Here is a 20,365-nt window from a genome sequence, read left to right as displayed (position 1 = left end):
CAGGAGTCTGTCCTCACCAGCACTAGCAGCTTCGCGCATATCCATTAGGCTGTGTTCTGGTCATTTGTGTATTTGGCTCCCCCACTGGACTAGGCCCCTGGAGGGAGGGGCTTGGCCTCCCCATCTTTGTGCCCTAGTATCTCATGTGGTGCCTGCACACAGGGGTACGATGAATGTCGGAATGCATGGCTAGAGTTTGTGGTTAGAACCAAACACCTTGTGGACTCGTGGCTCTTGGCGTTGCCATACACAGTGTCCTGCAAAACCGGCAGGTCCCTTTTCCCTAGTGCCTGCTCTGGAAATGCACTGGTCCCTGGGCTTTCCTTAGGCAGGGCCAACCCTGGGCACAATGGCAGCGCTGCTAAAGCACAACCTGTGACCTCCTTCCGCTCCCCTAAGCCCTCACTCCCGGAGGTCTTAGCTCATGGAGGTATAAGATTCTGCCCTGCTTGGAGATGCCAGGGTTTGAAGAGTGTTTTGCATTAAAATAGGATGACATGTGTGGTTGTGGACCCATGGCCATGATCTATTTAGTGGAAATAAAATCTAGTGGGGGAAAACATATAAAGCTATGTGTAGAGTATATGTAAAAGCATATATACATACAGTAAAAGAACATGTACATTTAACAAAAAATGTCTAGAACAGAGATATTCATAGTGTGGTCCACAGGCTATGATCTGCTTGTTACCAGTTAAGGTGAAGTACATACAGAAATTGAGAGTAAGACTTTAGAAATTCTTCTCTTTAGCAGTTTGACATGGCTGTGACATCCATGTGGCTTTTCACTTTTCTAGTTTATTTTTGTTGTATTCTACAGAAGTGTTGATTCATGTTGGTTGGTGATGGGGTGGAGGGATGCATTACCACAGAGTCTGAGAAGTATGTACCCTCAGATGTTACTAGTGGTTAGTGCTGGCCGCTAAGAATGCTGGTGATTTTAATTTTTCATTTCTTGATGTTTTCTGAATTATTTGCAATGACCATATTTTATCATTTTCATAGGCGGGGCATGAGGGTGGAGAACAAAGCACTATTATAAAAAGATGTCTTTATGAGTCAAAGAGACGAATGTCTTCGGAAGGAATTTTAGGAATGATGAGGGCTGGTGGGAAAAAACTTTCAGATTGGTAGTCCCTGCCCTAATTGTAGATAAACGCAGATGTTGGTGGGTTTGCTTGGTGAATTACTGTATTGTTAAACTCTCATGTGGTAATTCACGGAGGGATGAAAAGTGACTTAAAGGCATTTTAGAATTGTCTGCAGCCAAGAGACCCTCATTTATGAAAATCCAAAACAATCACCAAGATAGAACAGTGGAAAACATTCCAAATATTAAGAATATTTAGATATTCAAACTTAGTTACTATATGGATTTGAGTAGTAGCCTCCTTTCTACATGGATAAAGACTTGTGGGCACATATAAGTGGGCGTCATTCACTGTAGTCACTTAGGCAAAATGATTATTAGTGTGGGCTGTTGGCTAGAATATAGAAATAGCTGTCAATATTGAAATGGAGTCTACTGCTTTAAAAATATCAGATGTGTCTTTCTTTTAAACTATAAAGACCAGTGAGATAGTATGTAAACTTTCCTGGCCCCTTAGCTGGCACCATTGTGGGAACACGGGCCATTGCTGTTGTAGTACAGTGACATGACTGTGTCCCCACGTTTATCCGGGATACCTTCCCTCTGACTTCAGGTGTCTAGAGGTGTCCCCACCTCAAAAGAAGACAGGCTCTGAGGGTTGGCGGATCCATTGTTGTCCCCACGGTTGATAGAATCTTCAGATACCCCTGTTGGCAGAGAGCTGTGGTCCCTGTGGGCTGCAGCCTTTTAATATTGAGCTGTTATTTTCCTTCTGAGCGTTTATGGTAGGAACTTTGAACATAGCGGTGTATTTGTGTGTGTGTCGGCTGGATGAATTAAACATCTATTGAACCTCATCCTTTGGCAGCATCCCGGGTATCTTCGACCAGCCCTCCTTTCCGAGAGTTACTTAATCTGCCTATCACCACATAGATGCTTCTAACAGTAGAGACTGTATCCCTTTTATGCAACACATCTTAACCAAGAGTCTCACGATAATTTGCAGATTTGCAAAGGCACTCTTAGAGAGCTCAGAGAATCAGCCTCTTTCATTTCCTTAAAGGAAGATGGAAAACAATTTCGTTCTATTTTTGCCTGACTTTTTTCCTTTGCTGTGTTTTGCTGGATTATCCAAGAGATATTAATGTTTGCTCTGACAGAAAGAAACTGCCAGCAGGGAGACAATGACAGAAACGTCCGCTGTTTATTCTCACTGCAGCCGAACCCACTTAATGTAAACGCATACTCTGTGGCATCAGACTCACCCGAAGCGTGATGAACAGGGTTCGGGTATGTTCGTCCACCTGACCCTTTTGTTGCCAACACGGAAAAGGCTTCAGCTTCATTCTGATAAGATATGAAACCTGCAGATTTGATGTTTTCTTCCCTGGTTTTGGGCTTTTTAAAAAAAAAATTTTTTTTGGCTGCGTTCGGTCTTCACTGCTGCACGCAACCTTTCTCAACTTGCGGTGAGCAGGGGCTACTCTTTGTTGCAGTGCGCAGGCTTCTCATTGCGGTGGCTTCTCTTGTTGCAGAGCATGGGCTCTAGGTGTGCAGGCTTCAGTAGTTGCAGCACGTGGCCTCAGTAGTTGCAGCACAGGGCTCAGTAGTTGCAGCACGCAGGCTCAGTAGTTGCAGCACACAGGCCCTAGAGTGCATGGGCTTCAGTAGTTGTGGCACGTGGGATCAGTAGTTTGTGGCTCGCGGGCTCTAGAGCACAGGTTCTGTAGTTGTGGCACACGGGCTTAGTTGTTCCGCGGCATGTGGAATCTTCCCAGACCAGGGATCGAACCCGTGTCCCCTGCATTGGCAGGCGGATTCTTAACCGCTGTGCCACCAGGGGAGTCCCAGCTTTTTTGGAAGAAGAGATGAAACGAAGATGTCCTTCCTTATGGTTCTGGTTACTATTTCTACCTAATGAATTACCCCCCAAACTACTTTACCCCAAATCAAATGCTTTATTTTGCCCATGATTTGTTGGGTCGGGAATTTGGAGAGGGCTCTGCAGGGTGGTTCTCGCCGGAGGAGTCTTGAGCAGTTGCAGGCAGATGTCGGTTGCGGGTGGGGTGGGGTGCTCATCCAAACGCCCCACAGGACTGGTTGTCCGAGGAGGCCCACTCCTGTGTCTGGCCGTGGATACTGGCTCTTGGCTGGGGGCTCAGCTGGTCAGTGGTCAGTGTTTACATGCGACTGTCCCAGCACGGTGGTCCCAGGTACTCTGACCTCCTCATGGTGCCTGGCTTCCCACAGTGGGCATCCCAAGATGACCAGGTGGTAGCATCATAGCTTTGGAAGTCCCATAGCAGCACTTCTGTCGTATCCTGCTGGTCCAAGCAGCCATGAACCTGCCCAGGTTCAAGAGGAGATGGCCCAGACGCCATCTCTTGATGGGAGCAGTCCTAAAGCATTTCGAGCCCTGTTTTAGAATGGCCATAGTCCTGGTGGTGATACAGAGACAGTGACTCGTTCTGAGGCCCGCAGGATGTCCGTTTGCTTCATGAACAGCCACATTTCACAGTGCCTTGCCGAACTGCTTTAATAGTTAACCATCCAGCAGAGCAAGGACTTTGATTCGTTCTGTCAATAACCCTTAAACCAACCAGCTACAATTAAAGCAAGAGGGAGCAGTTTTGAGCAGTGCTATGGGTCTTGCGATAGGGAATTCTTTGCTTTGCCTGTTTCTTAAAAATGTTGTCTGAGAGAATATTATGCCATGGCTTCAATGCCTATTACAGAAAATTAGTGGAGCCTAGAGTCCCCAAAGTACAGTAGCTAGACAGACACTTTATAAATTCAGGGGGAAGGTTCTTAAGCTCCTTGGATAGCTCTTGAGCGCTGCTTTCTTTCCCTGCCACGGGTTTTGCTAGCGTCCCCACTGCAGAAATAGGATCCTGGTATTGCATGCATTTGCTGGAAATTGGATCCACTCCCCAAGTTGGAACTTGTTCAAGCAAATCATACTTTGATGCTGTGAACCCTGGGATCAAAAAAGCACAGGAAAACTTGTTTTGGAGCTAATAGAGGAAAAGCATGGGCTTGGGAGTTCAGGAGAGCTAGGTTTGAATTCTCCTTCTGCCTCTTCATAAGCTGTGCAGTCTTGGCAAGGTTTTTAGCTTTTCTGGGTTTTTCATTTCCTGCTCTCTAAAGTGGGAAGAGCAATACCTATCTTGCAGGGTTGTTAAGGATTAAATAAGGTCATGATTGTAAAGGGCCTGGCACAGTACCTAGCATATAATACGTTCAGCCAGCTTCGGCCCTTCCCTTTCTAACCATTGCTATTTATTGAATAACAACACCTGCGTAAAAGTCATGATTATTTATCAAAAGCTTATTGTTATTCCAAGCATTGTGCTAAGTGGTTTGTATAGTTTATCCTGTTAGTTCTCAAAACTAACACAATGTCTTGAGGACATTGATGAGACATGGAGATTGAACCAGTTCTCACGGGTCACATGGCCAATGGGATGAGGACCCAAGATTTGAATCCAGGAGTCTGAGACTGGAGCCCATGCCCTGAAGTAGTTTTTTTTTTTTTTTTTTGCGGTACGCGGGCCTCTCACTGTTGTGGCCTCTACTGTTGCGGAGCACAGGCTCCGGACGCGCAGGCTCAGCGGCCATGGCTCATGGGCCCAGCTGCTCCACGGCATGTGGGATCTTCCCAGATCGGGGCACGAACCCGTGTCCTCTGCATCGGCAGGCGGACTGTCAACCACTGTGCCACCAGGGAAGCCCCCTGAAGTAGTTTTTAATATGTGTGTTTGTGGGTGTGGAGGCTCTGCTTCAGAGGTCCTCACTGAGGCTGGTGAGATGAAAGAATGCTGATCTAGAACAAGCTTTCAGTCTTTGCCCTGACGCTCGCCAAATACACATCCTTGGGAGAGGCTTCAGTTTCCTCCTTTGTGAAATGGCAGCCTCTGAGCTAAATGATGGGCAATGGCTTTTCCAGCCCTGATATTGAATGACCGAGATTTTTAAAAAAAATTTATTTTATTGAAGTATGGTTGATTTACAATGTTGTGTTAATTTCTGCTGTATAGCAAAGTGATTCAGTTATACATATATATACATACTTTTTTTAAATAGTCTTTTCCATTATGGTTTATCACAGGATATTGAATATAGTTCTCTGTGCTCTACGGTAGGACCTTGTTGTTTATCTATTCTCTATATAATAGTTTGCATCTGCTAATCCCACACTTCCAATCCATCCCTCCCCCCCCCAACCCCCTTGGCAGCCACAAGTCTGTTCTCTATGTTTGTGAGTCCTCACAAACTTTTGTAGATAAGTTCATTTGTGCCATATTTTAGATTCCACATGTAAGTGATACCATACGGTATTTGTCTTTCTCTGTCTGACTTTCTTCACTTAATATGATAATCTCTGCGTCCATCCATGTTGCTACAAATGGCATTATTTCATTCTTCTTTATGGCTGAGTAGTATTCCATTGTGTATATGTACCATGTCTTCTTTATCCATTCATCTGTCAATGGGCGTTTAGGTTGTTTCCATGTCTTGGCTTTGTGAATAGTGCTGCTTTGAACGTTGGGGTGCATGTACCTTTTTGAATTACAGTTTTGTCCAGATATATGCCCAGGAATGGGATTGTTGGATCATATGGCAGCTCTATTTTCAGTTAAAAAGAAGAAATTATTTATTTATTTGGCTACGCTGGGTCTTAGTTGCAGCATGCGGGATCTTTGTTGCTGCGTGCAGGATCTTCATTGTGGCATGCGGAATCTTTAGTTGCGGCACGCGGGATCTTTTTTAGTTGTGGCATGCAGGATGTTTAGTTGCGGTATGCGGGATCTTTAGTTGCAGGATGTGGGCTCCTTAGTTGTGGCATGCAGGCTCTTTTAGCTGCAGCATGTGGGATCTTTAGTTGTGGCATGCGGGATCTAGTTCTCTGACCAGGGATCAAACCCAGGCCCCCTGCATTGGGAGCGCGGAGTCTTAACCATTGGACGACCAGTGAAGTCCCTATTTTCAGTTTTTGGAGGAACCTTCATACTGTTTTCCATAGTGGCTGCACCAGTTTACTGGAATGATTGAGATTTTGATTTGAATCTAGCTACATGCTGAATGAGCTGAGTCCCCTCAGTCTTGATGATGGGGAAATACAAAGCATTGGTCAGTCTGTGCTGCAGCCACATTAAAGTCTGATATTTATTGAAGCAATACTTGCACATAGTTGAAGAAAAGCCCCTGAGAAAATGAAAGTCCTCTGCCTCATTCCTTCCCACCCCCAGTTCTGCTAGAAGCAGCCACTTTTCCTGTTTTTAGCCACTTCTGGGTTCTCCCGTGTCTCTTAAACCAATGGCAGTGGATTTTTACTTTGTTTCCTTTACATCCTTCGTCCTCCTTTCTTTCCATTCTGTTCCTTGAGCTGCAGTCAGGAGGAAGGTCCTCCAAGAGGAGCAAGGCAGCAGCTTGCCTGGAGTGCTGGGAGGGGGGTGCATGCTTTCCACAGAGGCCTCACTGCCTGGTCCCTCGAGCTTCCCTAGGCCGGGCCGTGAACTCACCTTTGCCCTGATGCTGACACTCATGTTAATTTAAAACAGACCTTGTATTGCATAACTGTTTGATGGGTGGCTGAAACATCACCCCTGATAAATGTTCACATTATTTGTATGATCCCTCTAAAATCCAATATTTGCACATTTTTTTAAAATAGGAAGGCCTATTTTATTTTATTTATTTATTTTGGCTGCATTGGGTCTTTGCTGCTGCGCGCAGGCTTTCTCTAGTTGCGGCAGGCGAGGGCTACTCTTTGTCGCGGTGCGCAGGCTTCTCATTGCAGTGGCTTCTCTTGTTGCAGAGCACGGGCTCTAGGCCCGCAGGCTTCAGTAGTTGAAGCACGTGGGTTCAGTATTTGCGGCATACAGGCCCTGGAGCGTGCGGGCTTCAGTAGTTGGCGGTGCGTGGGCTCAGTAGTTGCGGTTCTAGGGTACGCGGGCTTCAGTAGTTGTGGTGCATGGGCTTAGTTGCTCCACAGCGTGTGGGATCTTCCTGGACCAGGGATCGAACCCATATCCCCTGCAATGGCAGGCGGATTCTTAACCACTGGGCCACCAGGGAAGTACCCCTAATATTTGCAAATGTTTGAAAAAAAGTGAGTCTTAAAATTGAGGAAATATGTTAAGCCTTTTGGTGCAGACATGGAGATAGTTCACTTGTGGTTGAACTCCATAAAATGCCTCAGTTTCAGCAGTTCTGCCTCCTCTCACACAAAGAATCTTGTGGATTTAAAAACGTGTTTGGGGCTTCCCTGGTGGCGCAGTGGTTGAGAGTCCGCCTGCCGATGTAGGGGACACGGGTTCGTGCCCCGGTCCGGGAAGATCCCACATGCCGCGGAGTGGCTGGGCCCATGAGCCATGGCTGCTGAGCCTGCGCGTCTGGAGCCTGTGCTCCGCAACGGAAGAGGCCACAACAGTGAGAGGCCCGTGTACCAAAAAAAACCCCAAAAAAACCCACATGCGTTTGGCTCTGAATGAAAAAAGCAGCGCGTCCTTTCAGCCTTCTCAGCTCTGCTGTGTATGTGTGTGTCACTGTGTGTGTGAGAGAGGGTGTCTGTGTGTGCATGAGTGTGCCTGTGTCTTTCTGTGTATGTGTGTCTGACTGAGTGTGTGTGTGTGTGTGTGTAGGGTGGTTATGTAGCTTCTGTCCCTCCTCCTGGGCCTCATACAATTGACCGTTGTGCCTGAAGACTAAAGGGCTGTTGGGTTTTCTCCTTTGTGGTGCTTTGGACCTTAGGCTATTTAAACCTATTTTTTTGTAATTGGTTAGATTCCATCCTGGTGGCTCCTGGCTATGTAACATCACCAAAAAAGGTGAATTGAAAGTGAGTCTTTCCCAGTGACAGACATTCTACATAATAACTGGTTCATATTATTGAAAACTATCAAGGCCATGAAAAACTGAAGAATGCTTCCAGAGTAGGGAGACTAGAGAGAGATTGACAGTAGATGCTGTTTGAGTCCTGGACTGGATCCTGGACCAGGAAAAATATCTTTTTCCCTTTGCTGTAAAAGACATTGGTGGGACAGTTGATGCAATTTGAACAAAGTCATAGACTGGTTTAATGGCATCGTATCAATGTTAATTTTCTGATTTTGATCATCCTACTCTGGTTCTGTGAGAGAATGTCCTCATCTTTAGGAAATACACACTGAAATACTTCAGGGTAAAGGGACATCAAGTCTGCATCTTACCCTCATTTTTTCCAAGTCTGAAATTATTTCAAACTAAAAACGTTGAAAAAAGAGCTTTTTCTTTATTCCCAGACCTACCGACTGCCTTAACTCGGCCTCCAAATGGCTGTGGAATCTTGATGTTGCACGAAGCTGGGTGGTCCAGTGTGGGGACAGCTGCGGGGGCTGCTTGTGCTCTGGGAGACGGGAGTGGGTCCTCACCTGCTTGTTTGGAAACATCCCTCTAGTCAAATCAGAATTCTAGAGCACAGCCTTTCTGCCTGGGAGTAACTTGGTTCCACTTAGGCCTAAAAAAGCTCTCAGACCCTTGATAACCTCGGAAGAGGCCAACTGGCCCCAGGAAACCATGCTGACCAACTGTCTTTTCTTACTTTCCTTTTCTCCTCTCTCAGTGGAAGGAAGCTCTTGGTGGCCCAGAAACAGGACAGATGGTGTGGTGCTGTGGAAAGAGGAAGCAGGGCTGACCTTGTCACCAAGGCTGCCGAGCTGCACAGGGCCTGCCCCTGGGTCTGGAGCTGGGATGGAATCCCCTACACTTTCTTCCAAACCACTCAAAGGGCTTAAATAAAAGGCAGGATTTTCCTTCATCAACCCCAAGGGTGGGGAGGGCGTTGTAGAGCCTTGAGCAGGGACACCAAGCATCCCAGCATCGTTATTCGCAGTCCTCACTCTCAAAGGTGCCTTTGCCAAAGGTTGGTAAATGATGTGGCTGTGTAATTGCAGAATTCGGGTCGAGAAGCAGGATCATCGCCCGCATTCCCCCTCTGCTGCCTCCCCTTCTCTCGTTTGCTTTCTCTTCCCTCTCGGTCAACTCTCTCTGTGTCCCCATCTCTCCCCGCTCTGGCTTCCTCCGTTTTGTCCCCTGTGAGAGGGTCTTGTGTCAGAAGCACAGCAGTAGGGCTCTGCTTACGCATGAGGCACAGTCCCCACAGAAGGTGGGCTTGGCAGACGCCTCAAGAAGCCTCTGCCTCTGAAGTTGGGGTTTGAGGTGGGAAAGAAGAGGGGGTGGAGGGAGGGAGCTAGGCTAGAGGTCCCGGTAGTGATTCTGTTGCTTCCAACTCGGAGGCCCTGGTACTGTCTCCCCCTTCTTTCTTTTCCGTGCACGTTTCCATCCTTTTGCAGCTGTCTTCACCAGGCTCCCTGGTTGGATGAAACTCGCTGATGGGGAATTGGGCCTGAGGGGTGCTGGGCGGGGAGGGGCTGGCTCCAGTCCCCCGGGGGCTCCTGCCCTCGCCCCCCCTTCTCCACCTCTGCCTCTTCTCTGCTCCTGGGCCCTCTTGCCTGGGCCTTTCTGGTTTGGCTCCCCAGGTCCCGGCTCTGCCCTGGCGCCGTTTTTCCACTTCTGCCTCTGCTGCAGAATTCCTGAAGGTGAAATCAGATTGTCCTGGCCGCCCTTCTCACAGGGCTGTGACAGCTGCTCCTTGTGGCAAGAAAAACCAGGCAGAGGCAAGGAGACAAGGCAGCAGGAGGACCCGGGAGTGTGGCGTGATCTCTCCAAGTGGGGAGCGGGGTGAAATCTGGGGTCCAGGAGCTGGACCTGTGCTGTCCGGGATGGCAGCCACTAGCCCCATGGGGCGATTTGAAGTATACTTTAAAAATTAAAATTTAATACGAAATCCAGTTAGCTGCACTAAGCACATTTCAAGTTTTCATTTAGCCGCCTGTGGCCGGTGGCCTCTGTAGTGAGCTACACAGATACAGAACATCTGCATTGTTGCAGAAAGTTCTAGCAGCCAGCCCTGGAGGACACTTGATCCCTTTCACCGAAGCTCTAGGAAAATGGTTTCTTTGTGTGTTTTAGTAGCTACCACAAGTGCTGTTAAAGAATAGATTGGATGGGTGGGGAAAAAACATGTTGTAGTAACATTAAAAACGTTTCAGGTACCTTAGAATTGGTCAGGAAGTTGGAGTGTTTCCGGGTGTGCCTTTCATCGTGGAATTCTGGAACATTCCTGATACAGAGACTTTACATCCCCACTCTCTCGTTCTTCTGCCTCTGTCATAATTTTTGCCTTGTTCTAGTTCTTATGTACTGTTTATTCTGTATTTTCCTTTACAAGGATTCACATTCGTACGTAAGTTTGTTTGAAAATGAGACTTCATGACCAGAAGTGAAAAGTCATCAAAGGGAAATAACTTTGTTTCAAGCAGGCTTTTTTTTAAACATTTTATTTTATTTTTTATTATTATTTTTAACATCTTTATTGGAGTATAATTGCTTTACATTGTTGTGTTAGTTTCTGCTGTATAACAAAGTGAATCAGCTATATGTATACATATATCCCTATATCCCCTCCCTCTTGCGTCTCCCTCCCTCCCTCCCACCTTCCCTATATCCCACCCCTCTAGGTGGTCACAAAGCACCGAGCTGATCTCCCTGTGCTATGTGGCTGCTTCCCACTAGCTATTTATTTTACATTTAGTAGCGTATATATGTCAATGCCACTCTTTCACTTCAGTGAAGAATCATATGGACGTGCCCAACTCATAGGGTCCCGCTTGCTGACTTTGCAGAGCAATGCTCTTTTGTTTCCAGTGGGTTTATTGTTTTGCTTACCAAATTCTAGCAGATTCCCTTTGGGGAGGACTCTGAGCCTAACTCCTCCTTTCTTAAAAAGGAGATTAGCAAACGTGAAGAAGGGCTATGAAGAGATAGTGACCCCAAATGGAGGCTTTCTCCTCTTGGGAAAATCAGAAGGAGTAAAGGAAGGCCTGAGAAGGAATAGCTGCTTCTCTGTTACTGAAAATACACTGGTGTTTCCCTCCAGCAGGGTCTCTGCAGGGCAGCCCAGGGGCAGGGTGTGGTTTGGTGGCACCAGCTGACCCGATGCTTCTTTTTTTTTTTTAATTGGGGTATAGTTGTTTTACAGTGTTGTGTTAGTTTCTACTGTACAGCAAAGTGAAGTAGAGTTCCCTGTGCTATACAGCAGGTTCTTATTAGTTATCTATTTTATACATATTAGTGTATATATGTCAATCCCAATCTCCCAGTACATTCCCACCGCTTTCCCCCCTTGGTGTCCATACATTTGTTCTCTACATCCGTGTCTCTTATTCGTGCCTTGCAAACCTCGCCCGATGCTTTTGGGCCTGAGGTTCCTTTTACACTCCTGTGATCACTGAGCATTTCAGAGAGCTTTTGTTGTTTGTGGGGAACATCTACAATATCTGCCGTGTTAGAGATTAAAACAGAGTTGTTTTAAACACTTGTATTCATTCATTAAAAATGACAGTAATAAGCCTATTACCTGTCAGCGTAAAGAATATATCTTATCAAAAATAACTATTTTCCCAAACCAAAAGAAATCCGTGAAAAGAAAGCTGTCATTTTATGGTTTTTATGAGTCTCTTTCATGTCTGACTTAATAGGAGAGCTGGATGCTCATTTCTGCTTCTGCATTCTGTCTCTTGATGTCACCGCTCAAGTAGTCTCTGGAAACTCCACTCAACGCTCATGAGAGAATGAAGGTGAAAGAGGCAAATTAAGTCGAACTCAATTATGAAAATGGTTTTGACCTTGCAGACTCCCAGAAAAGGTCTCAGGGAACCCCCAGTCCCTACCCCTGTGTTCCCTGGACCAGACTTTGGGAGCCAGAGGTGAAGGGAAAGACACATGGAACTTAGGACTAGTGATCTGTGCTCCTGACGCTAGCCTGATGCTCCCCTGCGTGTGACCTTAGGTCAAGACAGCACTTCTCCCCTGGGGCTGAGGTCTCTTATCTGGAGACCGGGGACCGCCCTTCTTGCTGAGCCTGGCCATTTTGTCCTACAGGGTCCTTGTGAGTCTCAGATCATGCCTGTGAAATCTTTCCATGAGCAGAAAGCAGTGTACTTATAAATGGCATTACTAGGGATCTTTTGAAGTTTGGTGTCACCCTTAATTTGTAGGACAGTTATTTTTAAAAACTGACATCGTGTCCTAATCTCGCTTGGTTCTGGGGACGTCTTTGTGAAGGGGAGAGGCTGCCCTTCTCGGCTTACAGGTGAGATCATCGAGGCTTGGGTGAGTGGATTGGCCAGAAGACAGGATTGTCCCCAGGGTGGTGACCCCTGCCCGCTGTTTCCAAGGCACACTGGTGCTGGTTTCGTGGGGCTGAGGTCCTTGTCTGATAGGGGGCTGCATTTCTGACACACGGACATGTTCAATCAGGGAGACTGCCACCCTCAGCAGTTCTCTGCGTGAATAAATTGCCCTCAGCCTGAGTCACCTGATGGATGTGACACAGTTTTGAGATTGGAAGATCTGAGGCCTCATCCAGGCCAAGGGAGCCCTTTTAGAACTCCTTCAAGTGGTGATCTAAAAAAAGTCAGCTGGTAAACAGCCCTGGCTGGTATGTGGCTTATTTTTGTTGACTGGTGAAAGCTCTACTCGTTCTCCTGAGGTGTTCGTACTTCTGAACTGCTTCCCTCCATGGATCACTTACCGTAGGGAAAACAGCCAGCTCTCCTCCCTGGACACTCCTGGAAGCAGCCCCCATTCTGATCTTGGGAGACACATTTGCCTGTAATTGTAGGAGACAAAGAACCACGGTCGAGTCTTTTCTCACACTAGGAAATAAGGCAAAAAACACAAGTTCAATTGTGGCCAGCTGGCCTTAAGATGGATTAAGAAAAAAAAAAAAAAGAAATGCTTTATACAGGGTAGGTTGAATTAAATTCCCCAGACCCTGCTCCTCATAAGCATGGCTTTATTATCAGGGGCAGAAGCCCTCCAGCAGTTACCTGTATTTAGTTACAGTGCTTTGCCACATTATAGACTGTAGATTGACTTTCCCCTCCCTGAATACATTAATATGACTACCTTAAGGCATCTAGTATTTTTCAGTTTTTTTTTAAAAGCTTAATTCAGTTGCAAATGATAGAAATTCAATTCCAACTGGCTTAAACACAACATAAAGCAAGGGGGGACAATTGGGTGTGTGTGTGCATTATTTTGCCTCTAGGAGAGTGGAGTATGGGGTTAGACTGTAAAGCATTGCTAGGACCAAGAGCTCAAAGTGTCATAGGGACTCCCTCCCTGCCTTTGGCAGGCTTTGCCCTCATGGTGCCAAGATGGCTGCAGTCTGCTCCAGCTTTCATTCCATCTTCTCAGCCATCTCAGTGCAAAAAGTTCCTCTAACAGTTTCAGAAAAGTCCCAGAATGAAATCTTACTGGTTCTGATCAGTCCCGTGCCCTCCCTCAGCAATCCCTGAGGCTAGGAGTATCCCCGACTGATTGGCCAGGCGTGGGACCAGTTCTGGGACCAGGGTGAGGCCTGGGAAAATCAGGGCTGTTACGTTGGGTAGGCAGGAAAGGTTTTGGTTTGTGGACTCCCACACCCCAGCATTTGTGGTGAATTATTACTCAGGTAGCCATGACCCTTTGTGGGATGGTACCAGAACTAGGCCCACTCTTTTATCAGGAAGAAGCCTGGTTTTATGTTTAGCTTTTAACACGTCTTGGATGAATAAGTTGTTGGTGCTTGGCTGTCGGCCAGCCATGCGTCATCCTCTCTGGCAACACAGCCTCTTTTATAGAGGGAGACGCTGACGTCAAATCATATTTCCTGGGCCCAACACCCTTTGATGGTCACACGCTTGACCAGGCTGGTGGTCCCTGAATCTGCCGACCAGACTCAAATGAAGACCCCAGTCCACTCTTTGGTAAAACCCAGATTTGATCTGGAGATGCCTCTGCTTAAAAATCCACCGTGATATTTTACTACAATTTTAAAAAGGGCAGAAAACAAAATAAAACAGGCAACACCCTCCCCCCACCCCATCCCCATTTATTTCTCCCTTAGAGGCAATTTAATTGATCAGTTTAACATATTTTAGCTGATTATTTAGGTATTTACATCTGTGACTCTAGTGGCATCTTTAGGATTCTCTATGTATAGTATCATGTCATCTGCAAACAGTGACAATTTTACTTCTTTTCCAATTTGGATTCCTTTTATTTCTTTTCTTTCTCTGATTGCCGTGGCTAGGACTTCCAAAACTGTGTTGAATAATAGTGGCGAGAGTGGACATCCTTGTCTTGTTCCTGATCTTAGAAGAAATGCTTTCAGTTTTTCACCATTGAGGACGATGTTGGCTGTGGGTTTGTGGTATATGGCTTTTATTATGTTGAGGTAAGTTCCCCCTATGCCTACTTTCTGGAGAGGTTTTATCATAAATGGGTGTTGAATTTTGTCAAAAGCTTTTTCTGTATCTACTGAGATGATCATATGGTTTTTCTCCTTCAGATTGTTAATATGGTGTATCCCGTGGATTGATTGGCGTATATTGAAGAATCCTTGCATTCCTGGGATAAACCCCACTTGATCATGGTGTCTGACCCTTTTAATGTGCTGTTGGATTCTGTTACTTCTGTGACTCTAAACAGTAGGCTTTGTGTGGCTACTTCTTGACTTTTTCGTTTTAGTTTTTTTTTTTTTTTTTTTCTTTGTGGTACGCGGGCCTCTCAGTGTTGCGGCCTCTCCCATTGCGTAGCACAGGCTCTGGACGCGCAGGCTCAGTGGCCATGGCTCACGGGCCCAGCCGCTCTGTGGCATGTGGGATCTTCCCGGACTGGGGCACGAACCCATGTCCCTGCATCGGCAGGCGGACTCTCAACCACTGCGCCACCAGGGAAGCCCTAGTTTTAGTTCTTATCTGCAGACACCCCCTATGGAAGATGAGGCTTTAGTCTCCTTCCTCCTGTGTCCTCCTCCACCCCCGTCCCTCCCAGCAGGACCGCGTTGTAGTCAGTGTTCGGCGTTTACACTGTTACAGCTAGGAAAGATCTATTCACAGACATGCCGTCCAGGGAACGATGCGAACTTTTGTTTTTTTGTGGTAGAGAATTCTTCAAGCATTGCTGACGACAGGCATGTGGCAAGTAAATTGAGACTCACACGAGAAACCCACCCTGTCTCCCATTGCGTGTGGGATAGAGTTCAAAGGCCTCAGTGTGGCCCACGTGCCTTTCCTTCCTCCGTCCCACCAGCCCTCCCACCTGCCACCCTTCGCTTTGCTGGTCCTTCGATGCCCCCTTCTCTGTCTGGTGAAATCCTCCTCCATCCAAGGCCTGGCTGGAATGGTGCTTTCTCTGGGTGTGTCCTTCCTGGTTGTGTGTTCACTGCAGTGTGTAGACTGAGGTCTTAGTACTTATCACACTGCACGGTGCTTATTTATTTACCGCTTGAGTTTAAATCTTGGCTGTGCTGTTTCCCAGTTTTGGGACCTTCGGCAAGCTACCTAGTTGCTCTGTGCCTCAGTTTCCCTCTTTGTAAAATGTGGATAACAACCATAGCACCCACAGGGGACTATACTCAAGATTTTGTAATAACCTATGATGGAAAAGAATCTGAAAAAGAATAGATATACATGTATAGCTGAATCACTGTGCTGTGCACCTGAGCTGTACACCTGAAACTAACACAACATTGAAAATCAACTATACTTCAATTAAGAAAAAAAAGGAACAACCATAGCACCTACGTGGTAAGGTCGTTAGTGACTGCATATGCTGATGGAATGAAAGCATCTGTAAGTGTCTGCCCCAAGGGAAACTGTCCATCTGTTCCCTGTACCCGCCTCATGCAGGCAGGTGGCTTATATGCACTGGTGCCCAGAATAGCTCTGGGCAAATCAGAAGTCTCTGAGGGCCTGGCAGGGGAGCTCAGTGAGTGAAGCAGGCTGGGTGTGGCTCAGGCACAGGACATGGGGACTGGAAAGGACAGTCTCCAAGGGGTGTCTTCTCCTTTACTTCTAGCCAGTGGTTGCCAAGTAGGAATGGGGGCCCAGTTTTGCCAGATCATCTGATTTAAAATTTTTTTTTTTTTACGAGAAATGTGAGCATCCGCATTTAAAAAAATATACGATTTTTCCTGACATTTAATACACAGCGTAGCGGCTGAAGGCCCTAAGCCTGTGGGCCCATAGGCCACTGGTTTGGGGCACAATTCTCATTTCCCAGAGGAGGTGCAGAGTGATGGCGTGACCTGCCCTGGGTCACACGCTGACTGATTTGGCCCCTGGTGTTCCCACCTGTGGTCTGGACGTGGTGCTGGCCCCTCCCCCACCAGGGTGCTGAGCGGGAGGATTCAGCCATGTGTGTAGGTGCATCTGCCAAGCCTCTGCCCACACGGTAGCAGGTTATTCCCGCCCTCACGTCAGCTCCCCCTGCCTCAGAGCCACCCCCTTGGTGGTGTTTAATAGGATCGTGGGTGTCTTTTTATGCCGGGGGAAAAAAATTGTGTGCATTTATTGAATACCTGCCGTGTGCCCAGGAACTAGTAGGTGTTTTATGTTTGCATTCTCTCTTATTCCTTCCAACAGCCTTCCCTATGAGATGGAAAGTCACCATTTTATAGGTAATAAAAATTATTCATAAGGAAGTTACCTGATGGGGGCCTCACAGAAAGAGGTTTAACCAGGATTAGATCCATCTCTCTGATACAAATCCCGAGCTCTAGACAACATGTTACCTCCCACGTACAGGAAGTCAAGTCTAACAGAAGCTCGGTGGAGCTTTGCTTGTCCCTGGCGGCCTGCCTGCATCTGTGGCGCGTCCTCTGGAGGACAAGCCTAGTCTTGTTCTGTCTTCGGCAGCTGTAACTGTAGCACGTGACTGCAAGCCTGGCCAGTTAGGAGGGAAGGCAGAGAAAATTATGATAATGAGGAGGATACAGGCCTGGGGGAAGCAACCAAGGCCTCTGTCAGAAGTAGGATGGGACTCAGGAGCTGAGAAGCTCCCATACAAGACAAAGGCCATGTCTTCATATGCTGCAGCCCTGGCACTTTCAAACCCATCTAGAAAACCCACGGTATGAGATGATGGGGGAAAGGAAATTAGAAGTGATCGGGGCCTTCCTCACCCCCATGAGCCATCCTGTTGGCCCAAGAGGCCCGTATAATTTTATGTTTAGAAATAGTTTTCAGATAGTGACGCAGCCCCTTTGTAGCCAGCGGAGCACACGTGTTTTACCAGCAGTGCGGCCGGCTGCTCTTGGGGCCGCCCCATGGCTGGTGATCATGTGTTGTTCCTCTTTCCCTGGGCACCCACTTCTGCTCTCAAACGCACGCACACACCCTGAGGCATGGCTGTGACAGGCCAGTGCCCGAGGGCAGAGGAGTAGAGGGGAGGGACGTGGGGTCTCTGAAGCCCTCACCGACCATCCAACATGTCCTCCTAGACCTGGGACTAAATGTTGTCTTTTTAATTTTTTTTCCTCCTTGTGGCATCCATGAATCTGGTTTCCTGACTTTCACAATGTGGTTAACCCTGGCACCGCCCACCTGCCTGTTCTTCTCTCCCAAACTCTTATGCAGGCCACCTTGCTCGTGGCATCTCTGGGAGGGGTGGCCGCCCTTATCTCTAGCCATTCTCTGCATTCCAGACGTCCAGCTTCCTTCAGTCTCTGGAAAACGCCACACTACTCCCTCCCCCCACCCAGTGGGCACTGGTCTGCCACCTGCTCTGGACTCAGTATTTTCTCTCCTCCCCAGGTGCCCATCCATGATTCAGGCTTCTGTGCAGACAGTAACCCCTGGAAGTTTCCTGCGAGTCTCCCTCTAACCTCGTCCCCCTCCCCCTGCCTGCCTGACCTGGCCTGGTGAGGTTCTCTGCCCTGGGTTCCACGGCACCTGTACTGGTCCCATCCTGGCTCAGACTCGCTGGGTTGGGCTGTAAATGCCTCCCTCACCCACCAGACAGGAAGTGCCCTGAAAGCAGGGACCAAGCCCAAGGCCTAACACAGGGTCTGGCATGTGGGAAATCTGTACCCGCTGTTTAATGTTGACCACGTTACACGGGTGGGGACATCATGGGAGTGTAGCAAATGGTGCCGTCATTAGGGAGTGAAGCTGCCAGGCGTGGCCAGACTGGGCATCTTCCCCTGGATGGAGCCTTTCAGTCTAACCTGCATTGTCCAGTGAGGTAGTCACTGGCCACATTGTTTACATTTAAATATAGTTACTTAAAATGAAAGTTAAAGACTCAGTTCGTCAGTCTTGCTAGTCAGTGTCAAGTGTTCAGTAGCCATGTGTGGTCAGTGGCTGTCATACTGACCAGTGCAGCTCATAGGACACTCCAGCATCGTGGAAGTTTCTCTTGGATGGTGGTGCTCTAGACACCGTCTTATAAAGGCATGAAATCAGGGGCTTGTAGGCCGAGTGGAGGCCCTTCTGGGTGCTTCCGGTTAAGTAAAGCAGATTTCCGCACGTTCCTTCTTAAGCCTGAACTGTGTCCTCAATTTCCTGTCTGCAGGACATTCGTCAGAAGTTCCGCTCTGTTCTTGTTGAGGCAACGGTGAAACTGGATGAGCTGGTGAAGAAAATTGGCAAAGCCGTGGAAGACTCGAAGCCCTACTGGGAGGCACGGAGGGTGGCGAGGCAGGTAAGCTCTCCTGCTCTGCCCATCACCCCACGCCGCGCCATGGGCGCACCTCTGACTCGTGGGCCTCCTGCTGAAGCTCAGGGGCACGGGACAGCCGTGGCTTTGTCCACAGGTGCGTTTGGAGTCAGCCCCTTGTTTACCTCCCCCCCACAGGTCGCTTTCACTCCCGCTCTTGGTACTATTAGTAGGGTGAGCGTGCTGGCATTTGGATGCCCCTACCAGTGGGCGCTGCCTTACTGCTGGAACTGGTACCCAGGTCCACCTCCCAGGCGGCCGGACCAGAGGCAGTGCTTAGAACATCAGGCTTGTCCTCCGCCTCCCTGATGACTGCCTGTCGGACAGCAGGAGGAACACTCCCTCCCTCGTATTCTCCTCCCTGGTTTGGGAGAAATTAGCCATCTGCTTCTCTTGGAACATTGGTTCTTTGTCCTGAGAGCCCAAATAGGCAACAGAGGAACCAAGACCAGAAAAGGGGCGGCAGAGGGGCTGCGGTCAGGCAACTGCCGGGGCTGCTCGTTTCAGAGTGTCTTCCTTGGATCGTCACCGATGCGAGGACTTCCCAGCCTGAGATGCAGGCCCCGTGAATGGGAAGGAAAAGAGCTCCCAACACATGGTGGTACCTGCTGTGTGCCAGGCCCTGGGCTGGGGGCTCTCACACCCCTTGGACCACACTGGGGCTTCCTGCTCAGGTGACTCTTGAGGAGCTGGTCCCGGTTGAGTTCCTGTTCCTGCTGTGTGTTATGTGACAGAAGATTCTGTCGCCTCCCAGGGTCTCTTCCTGTAAGCAGATACTCAGTGAGTGCAGGTACCACGGCAGGCCCCCACTGTGTGTGTGCAGTGTGCTGTTGGGCTGGGGCGGTTGGGGGGAGGCGATGGGAAAGCGAGCCCTTGGGAAGCGAAGCCCCAGGAATGTGTTAAGATGGGAGCCATCGAGGATAAGGGGCCAGGACTCGGGCATTCCTCTTCCTTGCCCCGCTCCGTGCACCCCTCAGATTTCTCATCCCCTTGACGCTTTGGTGGTTCTGCCGAGATTCTAGCTACGTATTTGGGTTTTGCACTCTGAATGCTGAACTGAGCTTTCTGGTTGGAACCTTCCAGATAATGTGGCCTTTGTTCCTAGACAGACCAGCTGCCCGAAACCCTTCCTTCCCTGTCCTGCTGCCCTGGACTGTACAACATCCAAGTGCCCATGACTTGTTGGCCTGCAACAAGCCTGAGCAGCCGTCCTTCTCTCCGCCTCCCTCTGGGGCCCCACCCAGGCTGCAGCTTTCTAGAGAGAAGGAGCCCTTCTCCAGAAGGTGCTCACCAGTCCCCAGAAGCTCCCCAAACCTAAGGCATCCTCCCTCCAAAGTGCCCCACGTTGGCGATGTGTCTCACCCACCATAGCCCAGGGCGGTAGTGGTCTTGACCTTGCAGTGAGAAGGGTTCTGGTTAGGTTTGAGGAGAAATTTCTGATAATTTAATGTAAACATTGGGTCAGTGCTGAGGAGGTCATGAAACCTCCTCTTCTGAAAGTCTTCAACACTTGAATTTATGGTCCCTTTGAGGACACAAATATCTATATAAAAACATCCATGTCCCCATGCCGTGGGGTGATTTCATAGTGGTCTGTGAAAGCATTCCCTTGGAGCCTCGGCAGTGGCTTCCCCACGGGAGTTTCCCCACTGGGTCCCCTGAGCTCAGATTTTGGAGCAGAGCTGG

At 48.3% G+C, this 20,365-nt stretch overlaps 1 protein-coding gene across 1 annotated transcript in view; it reads left to right on the top strand.

Moving 5' to 3' along the window:
- SH3BP5 (SH3 domain binding protein 5) overlaps positions 1 to 20,365 on the top strand; it is a 79,039-nt gene that overhangs the window by 9,456 nt on the left and 49,218 nt on the right. The window contains exon 3 of the mRNA XM_022561776.3: positions 18,536 to 18,664. Coding sequence (XP_022417484.1) covers positions 18,536 to 18,664 — 129 coding nt within the window. The remainder of the gene's footprint in view (positions 1 to 18,535; positions 18,665 to 20,365) is intronic.

Source organism: Delphinapterus leucas, chromosome 4, assembly GCF_059928025.1.
Source record: "Delphinapterus leucas isolate spDelLeu-1000000601 "Yukka" chromosome 4, BTC_Dleu_Yukka2, whole genome shotgun sequence".
NCBI classification, from domain to species: Eukaryota; Metazoa; Chordata; class Mammalia; order Artiodactyla; family Monodontidae; genus Delphinapterus; species Delphinapterus leucas.
The sequence above is the reverse complement of the archived record's forward strand: the minus strand, read 5'-3'. Positions and strand labels throughout refer to the sequence as shown.